This window comes from Pseudonaja textilis, chromosome 9, assembly GCF_049901715.1.
Source record: "Pseudonaja textilis isolate UNSWEBS1 chromosome 9, rPseTex1.2, whole genome shotgun sequence".
NCBI classification, from domain to species: domain Eukaryota; kingdom Metazoa; phylum Chordata; class Lepidosauria; order Squamata; family Elapidae; genus Pseudonaja; species Pseudonaja textilis.
This window is the reverse complement of record NC_141998.1, coordinates 25,987,349-26,010,747: the sequence shown is the minus strand read 5'-3', so window position 1 is coordinate 26,010,747 and position 23,399 is coordinate 25,987,349. Positions and strand designations below refer to the sequence as shown.

Here is a 23,399-nt window from a genome sequence, read left to right as displayed (position 1 = left end):
TCCAACCTTGGCCACTTTAAGCCTGGAGGACCTCAACTCCCAGAATTCCCCAGCCAGCTTGGTCTCCAACCTTGGCCACTTTAAGCCTGGAGGACTTCAACTCCCAGAATTCCCCAGCGAGGGTTGGAGACCAAGCTGGCTGGGAAATTCTGGGAGTTGAAGTCCTCCAGGCTTAACCTGGCCAAGGTTGGAGACCCCCGTTCTAGGGCTCCAAATCTCCCTGCTTGGCCATCCAGGACTTCCTCCAAAGGACAGGGAGTGTCAAATGGGTGGGCCAACTAAAAAGGCCCCCCCGTTCCCCCCATTTCAACCTCCTGCAGGCAACCACGGTCGAACACACCCACCTTACAACGAGCAAAAGGAGAAGACTGCCTCTTCCTAACTGTGAGTCGCAGCGTTGCACCTGGAGATGCCGGTGGCAGGAGGGGTGTCTCCAGCCCCCCAGCCCCCTCCCCACCCCCTTGCCCCCTCCCATCTGCAGCCCAAGGAATGTTACGTATCACATTCAGTTTCACAGATTGTACATTTATTGAAAGACGAACTACTCTCTGGTCAAAGGACAGCGGTCGGCTCTTCTTTTTACATCTCCTGAACCCGAGAGTTTCTCTTTCGGGATTTCTTTTTTTTTAAATTATTATTATTATTATTATTATTATTGTTTTTCCTCCATCACCCAAACTAATCCCTGCTACCCTTTCCACATCCGAACTAGGTTGAAGGTTTTTTTCCCTCTTTTTTTTTTCAATAAAAAAAATGGTTACTATGACAAAGAACACATTTCACATTAAGATATTCACGCACCCACAGTGCACAAGCTTGCAGATCTAATGATTTTAAAAAAAAATGAAAATGATATTTTATTATTATTATTTTTTTACAAAAGGGCTGTCTTTTTTCCACTTCTCTATCCCTTTTTCCACATTCTCATTTGCAGAAGAATAATTTCTTTCAAAGCTAAATTACAGTTTTTAGGCACAAGAGCCCTTGGAGAAATTTGTGAATGCTGGGTTTTACATTTATTGGTCTCTCACAATGACCCAGGAGTAGTCCTTGTGCTCAAACAGCTCTACTCTGGCAAGTAACAATCAGAGTGCTGAAATCTTTATTCAGACCACTTTAACATTCTGACAAGAAGCAGCCTTCAAATCCCAATTATAGTGTGTTTTTGGAGCCACTGGCCATTTCCTAAGGGCGTTCTAGATCAGTAGATGCAATCTAGAATGCCCACTCCTTTTGCAAACCCCTTTTGGGCCAGATTTTTGCATTAGAAAAGGGAATTGCGTTTCCTTACAGATATATAAATATGGCGCCAGGGCCTGGCTGCAAGTCCCCTTTTGGCTGACCTACAGCTGATGAAAGAGTCTTGGAGGGGGAGGCCAAAACACGGGAGCCAAAAGGAACCACATCCTCCACCACACTAGGGACCAGAGACTTCAACCTAAGCCAGCTGCTTCTTTCCCCAAGGGCTCCAATGGCCAAACCTGCCGTGCCAAAGACTGAGTTTGATGCACTAATGGCCGCCTAAGGAAGACCTCAGCTCTAACTCCGTGGATTTGGGGAAGTCATCCCTTGCTCTCTGGAAAGGTCTTTCTGAACTGAATGGGAATCGAGGGGCTGCCAAGCCGGGCCTTTGAATCTCTTGCTGAATGGCTTCTCACTCCTCGCTCCCCACCCCTGGCCAGGAAACAGGATGGACGCCCATCGGATCGGCTACCAGAGCTCAGGTGCCCTTGGGGGCTGGAGCTTGGGGCGGGGCGGGGGGGCTGTGTCCAGCCCAAGACTGCGCCCTCGGTCTATACATTCTTTTAAGACAGATTTACAGTTCTTACATCCCAGCCTTAGGCATTTTTATATACATACATTTGGACTGCACTCCAAGAAACCTCCAGGGGATGCTGTTTTCCAGGGCCATAAAAGTAGTACCCTCAAGGTCCAACTTGGCCAACAGCATTCATGACATTTGCATTTACATTACGGTTATTCTTCTTCCGAAACCAGGCCACGATTAACTGGCTCCTGAAATTCAACACAATATATAATTCACTCAAATATATTAAGCTAGGAAGGAACCGTTGTTGTTTTTTTTTCAACAGCAGGAGGGGCCACGCCCTGCGGCCCCCAACCTGGATGGGAATGACCTACCAACGTTCCCAATCTCCCTACTTTTCAAGGGAGAGCGGTTGGAGGCGGGGGGTGTCCCAGGGACGTCCCCACAGCTCCTCTGGAGGCAACCCATCCCAGATGCTCTCTTGACGGTTACAGGAATAATGGTGGTGAGCAAAAGGTATTGAGAAGGAAGGAACCACCTGGGCATCCCCAGTTGACCTTCATGGATTCTAGGTGGGGCAGGTTAAGCACCACTTGGGGATATTCTCCCTCCAACTCAAGCACTTTGTAAAAATCTTCTTTTGGGGGGTGGGGGGGCTACATTCCTGCTTTCCCAAACTCTACTTCCTAAAACGGGGTGCTTAAGAGTTTCCTGCGTGTTTCTCAAGGAACTAGCTTGGACCAAGACACCAGCTGGCCCTTCATTAGCCCATCTCTATCCAAAGAAGGATCAAGGAAAAGGGAGGGTTACTTGATTTTCTTACTTTAGTAAGAATTAAAAATAATAAAAATAATAATAATTAAAAGAAAGGTAAAAAGGGAAAACATCTACTGTAAACATCCATATTTTAAAATGTTTCCCTCTGCAAAGCAAGCATGCTGGCCCACCTATTATCTATATAGCCTGCATTTTAGTTTCTCTGTCAATCTCTCTCTCTTTCTCTTTCTCTCTCTCTCTCTCTCGCTCTCTTTCTCTCTCTAAAAAGGCAGCTATTTTACATAGACTTTTAAACACAACAGTTTTTTTTTTAAAAAAAAAAAACATTTCGTTGACTGTAAACACTGGAAGAAAAAAAATGTTGGCAAAACAAAAGGAATGAAAAGAAACCCTCCCCCCGCCCCCCCCCCCAAACCCACAAAAACAGAAGAGAACAAACAAACGGAGAATACTGTGGTTTGAAACTCATCCTCCCAAAGCTGCCCGACGCAGTCTTCCTCAACGCAAGGATAGCGATTAAAAACGAGCGATTTGCAGGGCGCAACCAGCAGTCAACCGTCTTCCAGGAAACCCGTGGAAATGAACCCGAGGATGGGAGGTGGGGGGGGGCTCATTGCCAAGGGTTCTTCCCCAGGGGTGAACAGCAGCTGTTGCCCCCCAAGGGCTTCAAGACACGAGAACAGGAGTCGGTTAAGGAGGTTGGGGAGACAAGCAACACACAGAAGGAATCCGAAACCAACCAGGGGGGGGGGGAAAGAGGGAGGAAACGGCGATTTATTGACCAGACTTTACAGGTATTTTTTTTTCTCTCTCTCTCAACTTAGCTGGAATATATAAAAATAAAAAGATTTGGGTCCAGCGTTACCGTTCCGCTTGGCCACGCCTTGCTAATTCTGTTTCTGATTCTCCCTAAATTTGCAGTAGTTAGTTTGGGTACATTGAACGGGGATGTTTTGCACGGACTGTCTGCTGTCCTCGAAGAAGTGAGCGTGGAAGGGTCGGGGTGGGAGGGGAAAAGGAGGGGGGAATTTCCTTTCCTCTTCAAAGCAAGTGCACATGAAGTAAGATTCTTTCTACAAACCTACCCAAACAGAAAAACAAACAGAAAAACAAAAACAAAAAAACAAGCCCTAATTAAAACAATCCCCCCCCCCAATAACCAAACACATTTTCCCCGTTGTATGCATTTTTTTTTTTTGTCTGTTTTCATTTAAAAAGGCAAAAGACACTAGAGGAATGAGATGTGTATTTTTTGTGTTTTAAATGCTCAGGTGAAGCTGTTCTGTCAATTTTTTTGTGTGTGTTTTGTTTTGTTTAAATTTCCCGCCTGCTCTGCTTTCGACCCACGGAGCCCATCATGCTTTGCTCTCAGTTTCATTTGTTTGTGTGGCTTCGTTGGGGACCGTCTTCACTTCTGCGGGGGCTGCGTTGTTGGCTTCTGTGGCGGGAACGGCCGGCTTTTCTTCTACAGCGTTTTTCCTGGGTGGAAAACCAGAGAAACACGGCGGGTTAAGAGGGAGGTTGGTGACGCTCATTTCGAGCAGAAGGCCGGGTGGGGGGAGGTCAGGGGCAGGGAACCCCCCCAATTTGGAGGCCAAGGAAGGAACTCAATGTGCTGGATGACGGTCATCAATGGTGGCCCTTTTGTCAACTCATAAAATATTTCTGTGGTCTTTTAGAGTTGCCAACAGAAAGGGAGGAGGAAGCAGCGGGCAGCTTGCATCCCATAAATGTTTTTAAAGATAGTTTCTAGGTGACTGAGGTTTCTGCTGGGCAAACATCTAACTGGAGAACATGATTCTTGGCTATAGCTGTATCCCATTGGAGAATATGAATTATGAGACACCCAGGCAATGGGGGAAAACCAGGGTCAAGGGTGACGGTGAATTACGTGTCTCAGAGTCGGCTACACCCAGGCAGTGCCGGACATGTTAACTCCCAATAAATCCTTTTGGAGTTTGGCTAGAGACTCATGATTTAAATGGGGTTAAGTATCAGAATCCGAAAACCTTTTTGGAAGAATGATCTGGAGGTCACCAGAAAAAGTGTGTAAGAATTGGCTTGGCGAGAGATTTCCCAAGCTTTCTTTCTTTCTTTTTGTTTGGTGAAGATATATATATATTTTTTGGCTGTTTTAGGTGCATCACACAATGCAAGCACTTAATGGACTTGGGAGGGTCCCAACAGGGAAAAGAAATTGGTGGGAAACCACATTGGCCAAAGTTGTTTGGGAGAAAGTCTGGAGCCCTGGCCATCCAGCCATGATGCCAACAGAAGGCCTGGTCACCTGCTCCTCGGGAGACCTCCTGAGCCCAGGACTGATGCCTTTCCTGCTTCTCCTCACTTGCACTCAGGCAGTGGTGGGATTCAAACAATCTAACAACTGCTTCTCTGCCCTAATGATTTCTTCTAACAACCAGTTCACCAAACTGCTCAGAAAGTTAACAACCGGTTCTTGTGAACCGGTACGAACTGGCTGAATCTCACCCCTGGGTTTCAGGTGAGAGGAGGACAAGTTTGAGAAAGCTCAAAAGGTGCCACCTGGAACCATTGGATGATGCCTGGCCTTCCTGAACCTTGTAAACCCTAAGTTCTCTCTTTGTTTCCTATTTGTGGGGAGGACCACCTGGGGTTTAGGAAGTGGATTTTTGTTCAACAGCACAAACGTGTGATGGGGATAATTACCATAATTATCTCATCACTGTGAAATCTTTTTCTACAAAAGCTCTACCACCAGAACCATATTTGGGGAGGACAGCTTGTCCTTTGGCATCTGTTCAGAATCCCGTTTTTCCAAACTCCAGATTTTCTTCAGGATTCTTAAGGCTCTTCCATTTTTTTGGCCCTTCTTAGCATGCCTCCTCTCTTCCTTTCCTCTCCTTTTTTCCCTTTCCTTCTTCCTTTCCTTTCCTCCCCTTTCCTTTCCTTTCCTTTCCTTTCCTCCCCTTTCCTTTCCTCCCCTTTCCTCTCCTCTCCTCTGTTTGTTATCTTTAAGCTCAGCAATCCCAAAGCCCTCATAGGGCAGGAAACTCTGTTGCCCCTTCCCCAATCTATCTATCTGCATGCTGTTCTAGCCAAGAGACTACCAAAATTCCCCTTCCCCCTTTCAGACCCCCAATGCTTCTCTGGACCAGGAGGCAGAAACGGGTACGGGGACGTCTACACACCACCTGGTAGGACTTTGTGCTGAGGACAGAATGTTTAACCATTCAAGGATTTGGCCAACCAGCCCAACCTGATCTCAAGGCAGCCTCCGGTGACCCAACCACCCTCCCTAGACAGGTGGCATCTTGGCTGCCCTTTCAGGTGGAAGGCCTCAAGGCAAGATGGGGGAAAGTCAATTTCGCCGTAGCACCTAGAGGACGAGGCTGAACCTCACACTTCCTTTGTGATAGTGAAGGAGCCATGGTGCAGGTTAGCTTGCTTAGAGGAAAAGCCAGGTTAACACAGAGAAAGGGGGCAAAGCAGTGGGCCGTCGACCCCCTCCCCAGCACGGGAAAGAGAAGGGGCACATCGCAACAGGGCACAAGGGGAAGGCCTACTCTGTCTTGGCAGGCGCTGGCGATGCTGAAGTCTCCAGGGCGGATGCAGGGGCTGCGGCTGGGGCTTCGACAGCGGGGGCCGCTGTGCCCAGGGCGGCAAAAACATCCTTGGCAAGGTCAAGGTCGGGTGTCTTGAAGGTCCCCTCGTCCATTTTAAAGTCCTCATTCTGAGGAGGGTTTCTGGTGCCCCCTGGGGCCGCCTCGCCTTTCTGCCCCCCCGCGGTCTTCAGTGCCTCCGTCGGGCTCTTTGCGGCGCTCTTCCGCGCGGATTCCTTCTCGGGGCTCCTGGCACTGGAGGCTGCCTCCTGCTTGGCCTCGGAGGAGTCTGGAAGGCTGGCTGGATTGGAGGGTGGGGAGGCAATGGCAGGGCCCTTGGGAGCCTCGGGCCCCTTGCTGGTGGAGCTGGGGCTCAACACCGCGCCCTGGTGGTTGAGGACGTTGGAGGATAAATTGCCAGCGGCTTGAGGGGATGCGGGGGTGTCGCTGAGGTCCACCAGGGGAGCCACTTTGGGGGCGGAGGCTGGTGGGGGAGAAGGGGCCGCGGCTTTGGAAGGCGTGCCCTGGCTGGGGGGCCCCATGGTGGCATTGGGTATGGGGGTGTCTGGCAGTGTGATGCTGGAGGTCAGTGTGGTGGTCTCACTGGTGGGGCTATTTTGGGCAGTGGCAAAGGTCTCAGTGATGGTGTCAGAGTTTGTGGTGACTGTGGTGACGGACGGCATCATGTCCTCTGTGGCTGCCACGGTGTCGGCAGGGTGCCTGTGAGGAGGGTGGGAAGGAAGAGGGGAGAAGGGAGAGAGAGAGAGAGAAAGAGAGAGAGAGAGAGAGAAAGAGAGGCAGTGACAGCCATCAACGTCGCAAGCGTTTTGGAGGAGGAGTCAATGCAACAGCCGGACTCGCATGCGGTTACTTAGGCACAAACAAGGGGCAGGAAGGAGAGAAACAGAGGCAAGAGGATCGAGGCCCAAGGACAGACATCCAGCCAGGACGGGCCCACCGGTGTCGGGTGTAAGACACGGCGACCTTGACATGTGTCATGGCGCCATGGCATCAACGGTGCAATTGCTGCATATAAATCATTTATCTCACTTGTACTATGACATCACAATGACCATGGCACCCCCACGGGCACCCACAGGAGGGGTCTCTACAAATGGGGGGTGATCCTGAGCTTGTTAATTAAACAGAATGGTAGAAAGAATGCACAAATATTCCCTGTTGGCGTTGCTCATCTTTGGTTGGACATTCCTCCTCTCTTGCCCTGCTCGGGGTCTCCAAGGGCCAATTGAGGCAATGGATAAAATGGACTCCAGGCCACGAAAACCCACACAGAGAAGGAAATGCACAACTCTCTCGAGACCCCTACACCCCCCTCCGTTTCTCCCTTGGGATTTCCAGACTTCCAGGTGCTGGACCTGCTCCTGGAGCGACCTCAATGCCCTTCTCACCCACTTTTGGGCACCCAAGGTGGGTGCCTGGCAAGAGGCCCACGGAAGCCGGGAGGACAATGAGCATCCTGGTGTTCTCCTCCAGGGAAAGTAAGGGTCCCCCCCCCGCTCCCAACCTACTCTGGCTCAGTGAGCGGGGTGGTTTCGTTGGGTTCGGTGTGTTTGCCTCCATCGTGATTTGGAGTCCGTTCTTCTTCCGTCCTCACTTCGACGATGGGCTCTTTTGATTCGTCCTTCCTGTAACAGAGGGAGGGATTCGGAGTTGAAGGCTTTCAGTTTGCGCCCTGAAAAGATTTCTTAACTTGCAACGGTTGGACAGAAGAAGCAACAGTGGTGGGATTCAATTTTTTTTACAACCGGTTCTGTAGACGTTGCTTGGTGGGCGTGGCAAGGGAAGGTTACTGCAAGATCCCATTCCCTCCCCACCCCACTTAAGCTGCTTTCCAGCTCTGTTCTCCTGTGCAGGGCAACCAAAGGAGACCCAGTTCAGCTGGGACTCAATGGGAGTCAGAGAAGAGATGGGGTTGGTGGGGCCAGTCAGAGGTGGGATTGGCTGGTTCTCTGACCTACTCAAAATTTCTGCTACCGGTTCTTCAGAACTGGTCAGAACCTGCTGAATCCCACCTCTGAGAAGCAACCTAGGAGAAATTTCCTAATAGTGAGAACAATTAATCAGTGGAACAGCTAGTCTTCAGATGTTGTGGGTGCTTCATCACTGGAGGCTTTTAAGAGACTGGACCAGAAGACCTCCAGATCTGAAATGGTACAGGGCCCCCTGCTTGAGCAAGGAAGCAAGGGAACAGGGGTCTCTATCCTTTGCTACTTTAAGCCTGGAGGACTTCAACTCCCAGAGCTGGCTGGGGAATTCTGGGAGTTGAAGTCCTCCAGGCTTAAAGTTGCCAAGGTTGGAGATCCCTGGACTAGACGATCTCCAAGGTCCCTTGCAACTCTATTATTATGTTATGCTGCCCCTTTCCTACTCATTACACTGCTGGTGGATTACGAAGACAACACCCTGGCTCACCTCTCCTGGTGCCTCTAACTTGCAAAACGTTAAGCATGGGGGAAGCTAGAAAGAGGCAGGCCTAGGCTAAAATCTTCCCTATTTAGACTCAGTGCAGCCCAGTTGGAATCCAGCAGCTCAGAGAGAGAGAAATTTTCTTGCTTTCTACATTGCACAACAAGAGAAAATTTGATCCCCAAACTGACCGGCCTGGAAATGCAAAGTGTCCCTTATCTTTGCCAATTGACCACTTGGTTTCTACAGTCCTGTGTTTTTATCTCTGAGTCTTGTGGGTGGCTGGAAGGGGCGTCAAGCTGCCCTCCTTACTTGTCTGGGTGAGATTTCTAGCGACTGAGGAAATCATTCAACATTCAAGGCTGCTCTGAGAGGTGCAGGGTTTTGGAGAGTCGCAGTTTGGGGAGCCTCAACATCTCGTTTTGCCCTTTCTGAGTGGGTTCGGAGAGGACTTTGGAAGCCGCAGTTCCAGGGTTAAGCGAGAGGATGTCTCAGTGTTTGGAATTGAGGAAGCATTAAACTGGCAATGGCAAAATAGCCATGACCTGGGCAGGAGAAAATGTGGTCTATTCAGAGCTGCAGGATGTAAGCCCTTTGTTGCTTATCTTCTAAACCAGGGCCTCCAAACTTGGCCACTTTAAGCCTTGTGGACTTCAACTCCCAGAATTCCTTAGCCAGCCAGTTAGGCTACTCTAGGATGGGTGGGGAATTCTGGGGGTTGAAGTCCCCAGGTCTTAAAGTGGCCAAGGTTGAAGATCCTTGTTCAAAACATTCCCAGGGAGCTCACATGAGGCTCAGACCCACTTAGGAATTCTGCAAATACGATAGTGATGGCCAGTCTTGGTAGCTACCAGCTCTCACCCGATTTACACAGGTGAGAGCCTACATCCCCAGTGAACTCAGAACAAAACAGGGACCCAGCAAACGAGCAAGTGCCACCTTCTGCTATGGTTCAAGGGCAGGGAAGAGGAGGTGGCTTCCTCCCTCTGAGATGGAGAGCAGTTACTCACGAGAAGGCAGCTTTGCCCTCTTCCATGTCCTTCCCCTTCGCACCAGGACCTGCTTTGCCACACAGGTTGACGGCAATGCACATGAAAAGGCCACACTTGTTCAGGAAGTAGCAGGTGATGTCCACGGCCACCATCAGGAGGATGAAGATGACGATGAGGATGCCCACGATGGCGGCTGTGCCCAGTCCCGACGTCGGGGTTGTGCTGGCTTTGGACCACAAAAGGAAGTGGAGAAGACATGATGAGCAAGGAGGCATGGGCAGGTTCTGCTGGGCTCGGGGAGATGGGGGTGGGGTGGGTCCGTTCAGTCTCCGCCCACCGGGGACACCACTTCTCGTCTACGGAGATTCTCCCCCTTCCAGGTCCCGGTTGTCCCAAAGGTGCTTCCCAAAAGGCAACTGGGCTTTCTCGGTTTTTCTCCTTGAAAACATTTCGCTTCTCATCCAAGAGGCATCTTTAGAAGTGAAGAAGCCCTGAAGAAGCTTCTTGGATGAAAAGCAAAATGTTCCCAAAGGGAACAAGAAAACCCAAGAAAGTCCAGTTGCCTTTGGGACATTTCTCCTCTCTCCAAATCCAAGCAAGTGAAGACAATGCCGCTCTTGCTTGGGCCAGGATGGGCGGTTTTGGGGAGAAGGAGCTATCCGAAACTTACTCCGGAGGTTACCAGATGAAAAGAACTGCAGGCACCTCACTATGGTCCCCGTCTCCCGGCTTTGGGACATTTTCAGGAGCGTTTGGCTAATTTCTGCAAAAACTCTCATTGAGTCAGCGGAAGCGCCATGAAAATAGGCGGCTTTGAGATTATTATTGTTTCTTTAATGGATCGCAGTGCTACTGCAATTGTACTTTTTGTGCGCATTTCTGTTGCAGCATCAAAAGGTTTTTTTACACACACTGTTTGGGGCCGCATCGACATCCTGTGTGTGGAACATTCAACTGGTTTTGCAAAACTTTCCCTAGGTTGGTAAAGGCCCACAGAAAAGCCATTTTGCTCCAGAAATGAGAGGCAGCAGCTCTCTCTGGGTTTCTTTTGTGGCATCGGTTTTACCAGGGCACCCAAAGACACTGGATACAAAGAGGATTTCTTGCCTCCTTCACCAGAGAGTTGGACTTCTGTTGAAGGCAGAAAATATTGAGTGTACTTGTCTCCGCCTGGCTCTGGCTGGTGAAGTCTGACCTTTGCATTAAGGTCTCTGGAGCTGGATTGTACCTACCTGATCAGCTCGATGCCAAGATCTACAATTAAGCAACTCCACCTGCTCTGGTCAGGACAGCGAGGAGACACCAGTTGCCTTTTCCTCCTATCTTACTGTCTAAATCAGGGGTCAGCAACCTTAAACACTCAAAGAGCCATTTGGATACCCTTCCCACAGAAAACACCAGGAGTTACAAAACCTACCAGGGGTTGAAAGGTTCAATAAATCGTGTGCCAGCAGGTGTAGCACATCGGCAGTTGTGACGCATATTTTGAGTGACAAGGAGCCGCAGCAGAGGGATGAAAGAGCCACATGCGGCTCCAGAGCCACAGGTTGCTGACACCTGGTCTAAATTCTTGGGCAGTTTATTCAGCTATGAGCAATGTTCTTCTCTTGGTCTATTCTCCCTGAAGGAAGCCTTTCATAAGCCTGTCGACTTTCGCTTCTTCTCGTCTCATGGATTTCCCATGATGGACATTCAAAGGAGCGACTGTCCATTGGTAATGCCTACGGAGGTTCTTGGTTGTCCCAAAGGTGTTTTTTTCCCTCCAAAAGGCAACTGGGCAGTTTTGAAGAACTGAAGAAGAACTGAACAAGCTTCTTGGGTGAGAAGCAAAACATCTTCAAGGGAAAACAAAGTCCAGTGGCTTTTTGAAAAAGCACCTTTGGGGTGACCCATTGCAAATGTTTCTGGGCTCATTTTTCGCCTCAACTCTGAAGATGCTCTTAGGGCTCTTCTGGGGTCAGCGCCAGGCCCTTTGCAACTGGTAACCTGACATGGTTTGGGGAAACGAATCCTTTTTGTCATGTGCGCAACCTTTCGCTCCATCTCTTAGGAGCTGATAAGATATCACAAAGAAGGACATGGGATTTGCAACAAGACAATGAAACTATTTGTTTTCATGGCTGCAGAATGAGAGAAAGTCCTTTGATCTACCCTTCCATCCTTACTGCAAAGCAGAGAGAGAAAAAAGCAACCGCTATTTTTGGCCCACAAGGAAGCGGTTTTGATACCGCTATGCAATTTATTTTTTACTTTTTAAAGAAAACCAGGTGTCTTATATAACCTCTCCCTCCCTCTTTTTAATGCAAATGTGCAAATATCATGAAAGGCTTAAAGAGAATTGCTGTGACTAAGCAGAACGGTCCTGTTAATAGCGTTTATGGGGATCGTCCAGATGGTCCAAGCAAGGAGATGGCAGGTCGAAGCACGTGGATTTCACCCAGTTTGGAAGAGGCCAGGTCGGGAATTGCAGGCCAGGAGGTCCTCGACTTTCAACCACAACCGAGCCCCCAAATTATCAGATGGTTCTTAAGTGAGTTTTGCCCCATTTGATGTCCTTTCTGTGCCAGGTTTGTTAAGGGAATCCCTGCAATTATGAATTGTTAAGTGAATCTGGTTTCCTCATTGGCTTGGCTTGTCAGGGTTGCAAACGGAGATCATATGATCCTAGGACTTGTGTGTGTGTGTGTGTATGTGTGTGTGTGTGTGTGTGTGTGTGTGTGTAAGACATTGTTTGGGTACTTAACAGGTCAACGGATATTACCCAGCCTGCCTCCTCCACCTAACACACTTCGAATCTGTTGGGTCATACTCCACTGAAAAGCTGATGTAGGAGGAATACACACACACATACACATACACACACACACACACACACACACCATTCATGGGCAGCAGAACTTAAAACCGTTCCACACTTATTTTTAGAGCCTGTTCAAATAGATCCTGGAAAATGGTCCAAAAGAAAGATCACTCTCTCTTAAGAAACAAGAGAGACGTCATCTTCCTGCCCCGAAGGATGCGTTGCTAAATCCACATGGAAGCCAACCGATTTTCCTGAATGGCCACCGGTTGAATATTGGCCTTTTCCATGCAGCAGAAGGGGACAGAACCAGGGGTGGGATTAAGCCGGTTCAGACTGGTTTGGCAGAACTGGATGTTAAATTTACATCTAGTTCGCTGAAATGGTAGTTGAACTGATCGGCTGATCCCACCCACCCTGCTCAGCCCCTCCCAGGAGTCTCCACACTTTGGATGCAAGTAAGGGCAGGGTCCACGCAGAGGCTCTGGGAGGGTGAAAAACAGCCCTCCCGGAGGTTCTGGTAGGCCACACCCACCATGGCCACGCCCAATCCCAGCAACTGGGCAGCGAACTGGTTGCTGGGATTTTTGAATCCCACCCTTGGACAGAACCACCTGGAACTGGCAGCAAAGTGGATGTGGACCTTGGCCTCCATGTAGGAGGACCTTTTCACGAGTAACTTCATTGGGGATGAGGAGAATCCACTCAGTATCTTGTTACCTACACAAAAGCCTCCTCATGTGGTCCAAACCCACAAGTCTGATAGCCCCATTTTGGTGATGAGGATAGACCTCCAATAGCTGCCTTTCCCACCAGTGCTTGGGACGCAGGATGGAAGTTGTGCTCCCATCAACTTCATTCAGCATGGGGACGATGGCAGTGAAAGCTCAACAAACATGGTGGGCACCCGGTTGGGGAATAGTGTGAGAACACAATGGACTTTGCCACTTGGTGCCATGGGCAACGAATCAGTTGAGAAGCAATGCGCTTCTCCCCATGTCCAGGAGACATGTGGGGGGACACAAATACAGGTAGTCCTTGCCTTACACCTGCAACTAGTGTTGTGGCCCGCTGGTGGCTGGCAGAGCCAGCAGCAGAGTCAGACAGTAGTGAGGAGGTTGAGGAGGAACCTGGACTATTCCTGGAGGCTGAGGGAAGCTTGGATGATGGCTCTGCATTGGAGGCAGAGATGGGGCCAGGGCAGACAACAGCTGACTTTGGGCTTGGACAGCTGTGAGGCATGGGAGCTTCTGGAACCTGTTCCCAGCCTGCACATGCGAGAGCTGCCCAAAGGAAGACACAATTAAGAACTCAGGGTCTACGTGGGAGTAAGGCCACAAGTGGGCAATGAATGGCCCCTCCCATCAGGATCAAAAGAGAAGCAAAAAGGGAGGGGGCTTTTACAGGAAACAACTCGCTCCTTTGTTCATCTGTTCATTCCAGCCTCATGAAGATTTGTCTGTGTAACCCAGCCCTTCCCTGTCAGCACTGAGTGTGGAATTTTACCAGGCATCATTCCAGGATTGATAAAGGTCTGAGCTCCTTAGTATACCTTCGCAAGACTGTTTGCCAAGCCATTGGCTGACTGTGAATGAAATTAATTCACATTAATGTAATAAAAGAAGTTTTTGCCGGGACACAGAATTGACGTGGTGCTTTTTGGGGAAGGCCTAGGACAGAACAACTGAGCCCAACATTTTGATAGTTATTCAAAATGAATTTTGACTGATTTTATGACCTTTCTTGCCACAATTGTTAAGCGAATCACTGCAGTTGTTAAGTTAATCACACGGTTGTTAAGTGATTATGGCCTCCCTGATGACTTTGCTGGTCAGAAGTCTGCAAAGGGGGATTGTGTGATCTCCCTGGGATGCTGCAACCATCATAAATATGAGTCAGTTGTGAGGCATCTGAATTTTGAGCACGTGACCAAGAGGATGCCACAATGGTCATAAGTGTAAAAAGCGGCCACAAGCCCCCTTTTTTTCAGTGCTGTTGCAACTTTGAATGGTCACTAAACAAGACTGCTGTAAATCAAGGACTACCTGTGCAGTGAATCTGCAAGATTGTCTTTTGCCTGTCCTTTGACATTATGGTTCCCCTTCTATTCCCTCATCGAAGTCATTTAGGAAGATATTGAAAAGTCCTGGGCCTCAGGCGGAACCTTGTGGGATCCCACTGCTTACTTCCCTCCATGTAGACGTAGACCCATTAAGGACTACTCGTTGAGTACGGCTTGCCAGCCAGTTATGAATCCATCTGGTGGCGATGCTATCCATCCCATTTTTTTTCTTCTTCGATGTGCAAAAGGACAGCGATGAGCGGAAACGGTTGACCAAACTTTCAAGAAAAACCAACTCTTCCCCGTTACAATTTGAAAAGTGTAAGCGATCCATTTTATTTTTCACAGCCAGGGGCTAAAAAGGGGTTCAGAAGAGAGCTGTTGTACTTCAGGAGAGACATGCACAGAATCTTAAAACATGCCCAGTTTAAACAGTGCCTCCTCCTCCTCCTCCTCCTCCTTCCTCATTACAAAATAGCCAATCTCTCTGCCAAGACGGAAAATAAAGGAAGAATCCTTCCTTGTGCTGCATTTCTCTCCCTCCCCCCGCCACCTTCCTGCATCACCCATCCCCGGACGGATGCCATCCTTGGAAAACAGGGGATCCTCTCTTGGGGTGTCCGGCCTCGGAGACACAACGGGGGGTCTTCCAAAAGCAGCGGCTGTGTTCCTAACACAGCAAAAGCAGAGCTGCTGGGATCAGGAGCAGAGAGACCCAAGGAGATGAGGCGGCTGGGCTTCCCAAGGTGGCTGCAACAACCAAGGAGGTTTCCCAGGAGTAGGGAAGGAGGACCGTTGGGAAAGGGTCGGGAGTTGTTTTTTTGGGGGGGAGGGAAGGGGAGAAAGGAAAACGTCACGGGCGGGAAAAGTGGACATTTCCATTGGGATCCAAAGTGACACGTAGGGCAACAAAAAGGGACAACGGTGGATCGAAGGGAAGGGATCAGGAATAAAAATAAAAAAAGAAAGAGAGAGAGAGAGAAAGAGAGAGAGAGAGAGAATAGATAAAGGAAAAAAATAGGTCATAAATACAGAAAAAACCGATAAGAATTTTAAAAAGTTTTTGCTTAAGTCAGCATAAATCAAAAGGAAAAAAAAAATGTTCAAAAAGTTAGAAGAACAGAGCAGCGGAAGCAGCAGCAGAAGCAGCGGCAATGATGGTAATAGAGAAGCAGGATGGGGGAGACAACAGTAAAAGGGGGGGGTGAGAGAGGGTGGGGGTGGATGGGGGGAGGATTGGGGGCAGCTGACACCGAAGGGGGCGAAGGGCAGAGGTTCCTCCCTGTGGGGCTGGGGGAGGAGCCGGTGGGATTCAGTGCAGGAGAGGGGTCATGTCATGGTTGAGGTGCTCCAGGCCTCCTTAGCCCTCTTTCCCCTCTGTGCCTTCAAAGACACCTTGCATGGAGCAAATGTTGGCAACCAGAAGCTGTGAGAATTCCCAGACTAAAGGGACCTTAGAGGTTTTCTAGTCCAACCAGGCAGGAAAACCTACGCCCTTTCAGACAAATGCTTGTCCAAACTCTTCTTAAAAGCTTCCAGTGTTGGAACGCCTACAACTTCTGCAGACAGTTCGAAGTAATACAGCCCAGACTTATCTTAGGCTAGAGTTCCTAAACTAAGCCTGTTGGACTTTGTGAGTTTGCTTTCTCTTAAATTCAGTATCCAGCATTAGGTAGGACAGCCGGTCGAGTCCTAGGCAGGTTGTCCAAATTAAAGTTTCTCTTTGCATCTCTTGACCGAACACACCTATGTTTGGTCAAGTAGGAATCTAAGTTGTGTCTGAGAGATTTTTCCTGCTTTCTAAGGTTGGAGGACCATTAAATATGCAGCAAGTAGGGATGGATATTACCTAGTTTATTCAAGGCCTCTATCACAGTGGTGGTATTTCTACCAGTTCGGCCCGGTTCAAACGAACCGGTAGTAAAAAAATGCTACTGTTTGGCTGAATTGGGAGTAAAAAACCAGCTACCGGTTTGGCTAAACTGGTATTTCTTGTTTTCCCCTCCCGATAATCAGCTGTTCCAACAATCAGCTGTGCTGAGATCCCCCTCACTGTCCTACTGCTTCGCCCCGGGGGCTTTTCACCAGCCCAGAATGTCATTCAACCTTCTGCTAATTCTAAAATAGCAACTAGAAGTTATAAGCACCTGCCTTCCTCACCGCTGCATTTTTGGCCATGTTTACTGAGATGGCCTGGGACTTGGGCACCAACTGGGGAGGGTTTTACTGAGCAAATGCACAAGATCAAGATGTCAGGAGGACCTTCCTACTGGAATGTCAAAGGTCAGAGTTAGCCCTCTTCAGAATTTGCCACATAAATTTGTCTCTGAGCATTTGGAAAATGAAATGCGAGGCCTTAATGCCAAATTTCAACCCACCGGGACGGATCTCATACAAACTGGAGGTTTTTCAGGGGACTGGGGAAACAAAATGAACGCCAGAGGACAGGTCAAGTTAAGAAGTTGTGGATTCAAAAAATTTTGCCAACAGAATGATGTTAAAAATATACCTGGAGCCAGTCTCCCATTCCACTCCCCAATCGGATTTATTTCAAATGGAGCTGCACAATTTGTCTTTCAGAGAAACCAAGGTGAAAGGGGTGGGTGGGGGAAGCATTAGAATTGCTGATGTGGCTGAATGAATCGTCAGTTGTTTTAGTATGTTACTGGACACTGGGATAATGAAACTGTCCTTTCGAGTGAAATATAAATCTTTGGCTGACAAATCGTATCAAAGACCCATTGCAGCCTATGTTGTACAGAAAGACAGAGAGAAAGAGGGAAAGTGGGAAAGAGAGAGAGAGAGAGAGAAGACTGAGAGACACAGAGAGAGGAGGGAGGGAGGGAGGAAGGAAAGGAAGAAAGGAAAAGAAGGGAAAGGAAAGGAAAGGAGGAAGGAAGGAAGGAAGGGAGCTGTAGAGTTCCTCATCTTTTCTATGAGCTCTTCCTCTACCCTTTCAATTATTTCAGAATTAGGGATGCCAGGAACCCCAAAGGTGAGGGGACAGAGAAGGGTAAAAATCTGCATTATTTTTAGTGGTTGCTCACCCAAAGCAAAACCAATGATACAAAGGAGCTAAATATAAATACATGCTTAATTTGCATCCTGGTATTCAGCTCTTTGTAGCCAAGCATTTGAAGGAACCATCTTAGCAGAGAACGCCAAGGTTTCCTGGACGCATGGTTGACCATACTTTGCCATACCATTACCATCTTGGCCCCTGGCAGGGGACCATCAGCGACAAGTGGAGAAAAACCAGTGACCCAAACTGGTGGATTTCCCCACTTGCTTCTGTGCCCTGCTTGGAAGAACCAAACTCAAAAGCCATGCACAACAAACTCAACCATCTCAAGAGTTGCCGAGAGGGGTTGATGGGACCGACCATCGATGGAGCATACATACGGCAGACAGGCCCTTTCAGTATGTACGAGGCCGAAAAGCTAAGTTCTAAAATGGATTACCAGTTATGAGGATGACGGAAAGCAAGCGAGTGGCCGAGGAGAGTTTCTGTGGCTTTTTTTTTTGTCTTGGTGGTTTTAAACGGAAGCGCATTAAAGGATGTGGTGCCAGTGCATTAAAAGTTCAAGCGGAAAAGGGGGGTAGAAAATGAGAAGCTACCTGGGATGGTGGTGGGCTGGGCTGAGGTCCTGAAAGCGTAGCGTGCTGGCTTCGATTTTCCCTGCTGGTTCTCTGCGATGACGGTGACTTCATACTCGGCGTTCCAGTCGAGCGACTTGAGCATGACGTGGTCGCTGCCCGAAGGGAGGCGGATTTCTGGCTTCCAGTCAGAAGATTGTTTCTGCAGAAAAGGGGAAGGGAGGAAGAGGATGGAGGCATGAAGACCATGGAGTTGGGAACTATCTCAGTTTCAGAAGCTTGACATGGAAGACCAAGCCATCCCTTGCACCCTTCCACTGTTGGCTTTTGCACCAAAGCAGATATGAATCATGCTCTTCTCTGGTCAGGCCATCAAGGTCCAGTTAGCAGGACAACACTCAAGGATGAACCTTGACCCGCCCACCTGGGGAGGGTCTTCTGCTCTGCCCCTCGCCCACAGGTGTCCTGAGACATCATGGCTTGTTGAAGCTGGAGACAAATCCCCATGCTAACCACCAGGCCATTAACAGAAGGACTTCCCAATGGCAACTGGGAAGGTCTTCTTAGGAATCTAGGAGATCCATTAAATCCCAAAGGGAAGGAGGGAGGGAGGATGATCAACTTCCTCTGACCTTACCCATCCTTCTTTAGTAAAGGACTTCCCAGAGAACCTTGCTTTCTGTGGAGATGGGGGTATCTAAGACCTTGACACCTGATAAAGGAGAAGTCTAGGAGTATCTATAGGCGTATCTGTCTTAGGACTGGCTGAAGGTTTTCCCTGCTCAATATGGAACGTGTAAGAGCTAACAACATTATAAATGATGGTGGAAGGGCAGCATCCCTTATGGCAAGGAACTCCAATGTTGGCCACTTTAAGAGTTGCAGTCCTCAACTCCCAGGATTCCTCAGCCAGCCATAGGAATTCTGGACGTTGAAATCCACCAGTCTTAAAGTTATCAAGATTGGAGATCCCTGCATTATGGGATATCGTAGACCTGCCTAGAACTTCTAGGCATTTTCACTCCAACAAATGTAGCACCTAGAAGCTCTAGGGAAGAACATCATGCATTGAAGACCTTCACTGGCAGCTGGTGATGCCTTCAAAGACAAGGTCACACAGAAATTGTGGATTACTTCCACGCTCTTCCATGTTCCCTTTTTCTCAAGCCCACCCATCCTTGGTTTGCTGAGCCCAAACACCGAGGCTTCCCCAGTGAGGTGTTTAAAAGGCTTCTGGAGGCCAGCAGAATGTCCTTGCTTGTGCCTGACCAGTTCCTACGCAAGTTGGGGCCTGCAGTTATTTCTGCTACTGCTTCTCCCATCTTCCTTTCCAAAGGAGCAGTGAAAGAATAGGTGTTGAATGAAGGTTTGCAAAAATAAGACGTTTTCAAAGGAAGCTAAGGGTGAAGTATATGGCAGGTATTTGAAAATACTCAACCCTTTTCAGAGAATGAGTGCAGAGGGAGAAAGGGGGAAGCAGACATTATGACATTATAGTAGCATTGTCTTTTAAAGTGATCTTCTTTATCTTTATTAAACTTGATTTTGAGCTTGAGAGAAACAGGGCTTCATTACAAGGCACCTTTTTCTAGGAAGTCCCAAAGCTACTGTAATATTTTTTCACTCAACAAAATAATTTCTTCTGCTTTTTCCAACCTCCAAATGCAGACAAATTTATCCGGCAAATTGACTGACGTGAACTAAGGGTTGTTCCTTTTAATTATCAGCCGAGGGTTAAAAACAGGGGGTGGGATTCTACCAGTTTGGATCAGTTTGGGAGAACTGGATGGTTCCCCAAGCCGGTATTTCAACCGACGGGCTGGCCCGTCCCCTCCCCGGAGTCTCCACACGACCCATTTTTGATGGAGGTAAGTGCAGGGTCTGTGCAGAGGCTCTGGGAGGGGGAAAACCAGGCCTTCTGGAAGTCCAGAAACAGGCCTGTTTCTGGCTTCCAGAGGGCCTCCAGAGACCAGGAGAGGCTGTTTTTGCCCTCCCAGAGGCCCGAGGGAGGCCTCTGGTCCTTTGTGAGGGTAAAAACAGCCTCCTCTGGGCTCTGCAGGCCCGTTGGAAGCCGGAAACAAGAAGTTCCAGTAGGCCCCACCTACCATGGCCACACCCACCCAGCAACCGGGCAGCGAACTGGTCGCTGGGATTTTTGACTCCCGCCCCTGATTAAAAAACCAGCCCCAGAAGCTGACCAAGAGGCTCGCCAGCCAGACTTACAACTCTGTATTTAATGAGATAGTGGCGGATGGGGGATCCGCCGTCGTCTTGCTTGATGAGGTTCACTTTGATGGAGTTCCCGTCTCCTCCCATGTGGCCTTCCAGCTTTGGCGCGCTGGGCTCCCCTGCCAAAATGAGCGTAATTGCACATTGAATGGGGGCAAGCAATCGACTCAACAAATACACAGTGACACCCCACAACCGACCCAGGTTCAAATAGGCTCCTGTAGCTCAAGCCGGAAGGTTGGGCCACCTTCAAACCACAAACTCCATTCCACCTCCACCTTTTCACTGAAGCCTAAAAGTTTCTCATGAAGGAAAAAAAAAAAAAAGATTTGAAGACGATTCTGGAGTAGATGACCAGGCTGAGCCCAAGGGAGGAGGGGCAAAGCATGTCATCAGTTTGGCATCCCTTCAAACCCAGAAGAGATCTAAGCCCAGCCCACCTTGAATTTCATTGACCCTCATCTACCGCCAATTGGTTTGGACCGTTAGTAGTTCAGATTCCCGTTTAGTGTGGGATAAACTTGTACGCAGTGGAATAACCCTGGTTCCTGATTTCTTGCGCCCGACAAATTCAGGATCTGCCTGGAAACCAGGAGGCCTGGGTGAATCTCCTGAGCCTGTGGCCAAGGGTGTAGACAGGAAAATAGGAGCTTTGCCTTTAATTTTCGCAGAGTTTGAGTATTTTAAGAGTGTCAGTAAATCTTTTATGTTCCTTGAGGAGCTCAAAGTAGTACATACAAATGATCCCTTGTCTCACTTTTCCTGGAAGGCTAACACACGACATTTTCTTTCTCCTCCCACCCCTTTGTGGGGGGAAACACAACATCTTTGTGTTGACAATCACACAGCCCTTCTTTGGTTTCCTATCAGATTTCAACATTCAGCATTCTGGAATCTGCACGAAACTCGTGCATTGAATGCCCCCCTCGGCAGCAGCGGAGCTTCTGGGTCTTGCTCATGGTCCAATCTAAACACTTTTCTGTTTCAGTTCATCTACACACGTGCACACATGTATGTGCACACAAACACTCCCCGCTTCCTTTTGTTATGGGATCCTAAACTACAACAGCTAGTTAAAGAGATCCTACAGAAGCCGACATGAAAGAGAAGTTGAAACCCAAATCAAATTTTCAGGAAAGCACCCTGAGAATTCTATTTTGCTTCCTTTCCTTGCTTTTCTCAATGAAATTAATGGTTTCTTCTGACAAGGCCCTTAAATCAGGAATCTCCAACCTTGGCAAATTTAAGATCTGCGGGCTTCAACTTCCAGAATCCCTCAGCCAGCCCAATTCTGGGAATTGAAGTCCAAAAGTCTTAAAGCTACCAAGGTTGGAGTCCCCTGCCCTAAATGATGTTAAGAGTGATTATAGGATGAGCATGCAAAAGTCTGGGATGGCTGCTAATTCAGTTGCTGTTGTACCCTCAGATGTATAAAAAACAAAAACAAAGAAACCCCAAAAGCCAAAGGGAAGAAAAGACCCCCTCGGATGATCAAAAGAAGTTCCAGTGCTAACAGGAACTTCTAATCATCTAGAATTTATCTTCAGTGGATTATATTCAATGGGGTGGGGTTTTTTTCCAGGTTCACCAGTCACGATCGAGCATTTTATTTGTACTTAGAAGCAGAAAAGATACTGACAGCTCCTAAGTTGTGAAGGTGGGGAAGAAAAGAGTAGTAATCTTATTCAAGTGGAGCCTTATCCATAGTCTCAGTCAAGAGTAGCTACTCCGAGGTTCTTAAGAAAAGAGACATAGCAGTAGAGGCCTGTAAGTCCCTAGCAGAAGATACCCTGAAGAAAGATGTTGAGTTTCCTTCTTGAGATGTTCACAAGAAGAGGTCCAATAGCTGTTGGTCACAGTTCCTCCTGACCAAATGTAACTTGTATCATTCAATGGGAAGTTGGGGGAAAGGGCTTGTGAGCAGCCAAACACAACATCCGAGTGGAAGTCTGTATTTACACTCCTGCTATGTACCATCAAAAAGGAATTTCTGTCTCAGGACATTATCTAAATAATTTTTCCCAGGGTTCATATATGGAAACCTGGAGACGCCCATTCATGTTTGGGATGACTGGTGTGTTCGTGCCATCTCTAAGAAAAGAAACAAGGGCACAGTTGCCTTTGCCTTCTTTCTTATCCCTCCAGGGACCCAACGGAAGCCATGCCAAAAAAATGGACCCCCGAAGAGGCAGTGACCTGAGAAGGCCAACCCACTGCAGGTGAAACAGGAAAGGATCCCTCTGGCCTCATTTCCTGCCTTCTTGCGATTGAAAAATGGTCACACTCCGAAGGTTGATTTTCCCATTCCCATGGCCCATTCCCTCTTCCCCAGCCCAACCAATTCCAGAGGAAGAAGGAACAGGAAGATGAAGATGACGAGGACAAGGAGGACTTGTGGTGTGCTTGGTGCTCTCTGAGCTTGGTGGTTTTCTTGCAGATGTTTAATGACCCAACTAGGGATCGTCATCAGTGCTACAAGGCAAAGAGTGAAATTTGCAAAGAAAAAGAAGGGAGGAGGAGGAGGAGATTCCAAGGACCCTAAAAATGTTGGGGTGTCATTACAGAAGTTGGATACAGAGCCAAGCTTCCTGAGTGAGTCACAAAGGCCATGGGGAAGAACATTTTGTGGCTGGAACATGCTCTTTCCAGTTAGAGGTGGGAGACCACTGAATATGTCAGTCCAAACTTCCCAACTCTCCCTCCCACCCTTCCTCCCTCCTCATGCTCTATTCCTTCCTTCCTTCCTTCCTTCCTTCCTTCCTTCCTTCCTTCCTTCCTTCCTTCCTTCCTTCCTTCCTTCCTTCCTCTCTCCCTCCTTCCTTCCTCCCTCTCTCCCTCCCTCCCTCCCTCCCTCCCTCCCTCCCTCCTTCCTTCCTTCCTTCCTTCCTTCCTTCCACCACAGTGGAAAGGGAAGTTCCTCTTAATCTATCCCCCTCCACCAGTCCCATCCATTGGTGATGTCCTTTGGCATTCATGCATTTAGGCCAATCTGCGAAAGGGGCCTTTACAAGAGTATGATTGCCATCAAAAGCAGAGTTTTCCCACTGAACTCCATGAAGCTTATTGGCGGGTAAACAGAAGCAGCATTAAACAACTTGCACGAATTTCAGCTTTTCCCAATTCTGATCTCCCTCTAAATCCAGATTTGCCAGTTTTGATGCTTCCTCCT

At 48.5% G+C, this 23,399-nt stretch overlaps 1 protein-coding gene across 12 annotated transcripts in view; it reads right to left on the bottom strand.

Annotated features, from left to right (window-relative positions):
• Window positions 1-509: 509 nt before the first annotated feature.
• NCAM1 (neural cell adhesion molecule 1) overlaps window positions 510-23,399 on the bottom strand; it is a 153,608-nt gene continuing 130,718 nt past the window's right edge. For 4 of the 12 annotated variants that reach the window (XM_087939229.1, XM_087939231.1, XM_087939232.1 and 1 more), the window contains 6 exons: window positions 20,225-20,349; window positions 18,023-18,203; window positions 9,561-9,768; window positions 7,653-7,769; window positions 6,088-6,843; window positions 510-4,024 (listed from right to left, as the gene is read on the bottom strand). In XM_087939229.1, the coding sequence (XP_087795355.1) occupies window positions 3,901-4,024; window positions 6,088-6,843; window positions 7,653-7,769; window positions 9,561-9,768; window positions 18,023-18,203; window positions 20,225-20,349 (1,511 nt within the window). In that variant the 3' untranslated portion in view covers window positions 510-3,900. Of the gene's footprint in view, window positions 4,025-6,087; window positions 6,844-7,652; window positions 7,770-9,560; window positions 9,769-14,709; window positions 15,155-18,022; window positions 18,204-20,224; window positions 20,350-23,399 lie in introns of those variants that run through there. The other 8 variants (XM_087939234.1, XM_087939238.1, XM_087939239.1 and 5 more) reach the window with 2 other exon arrangements.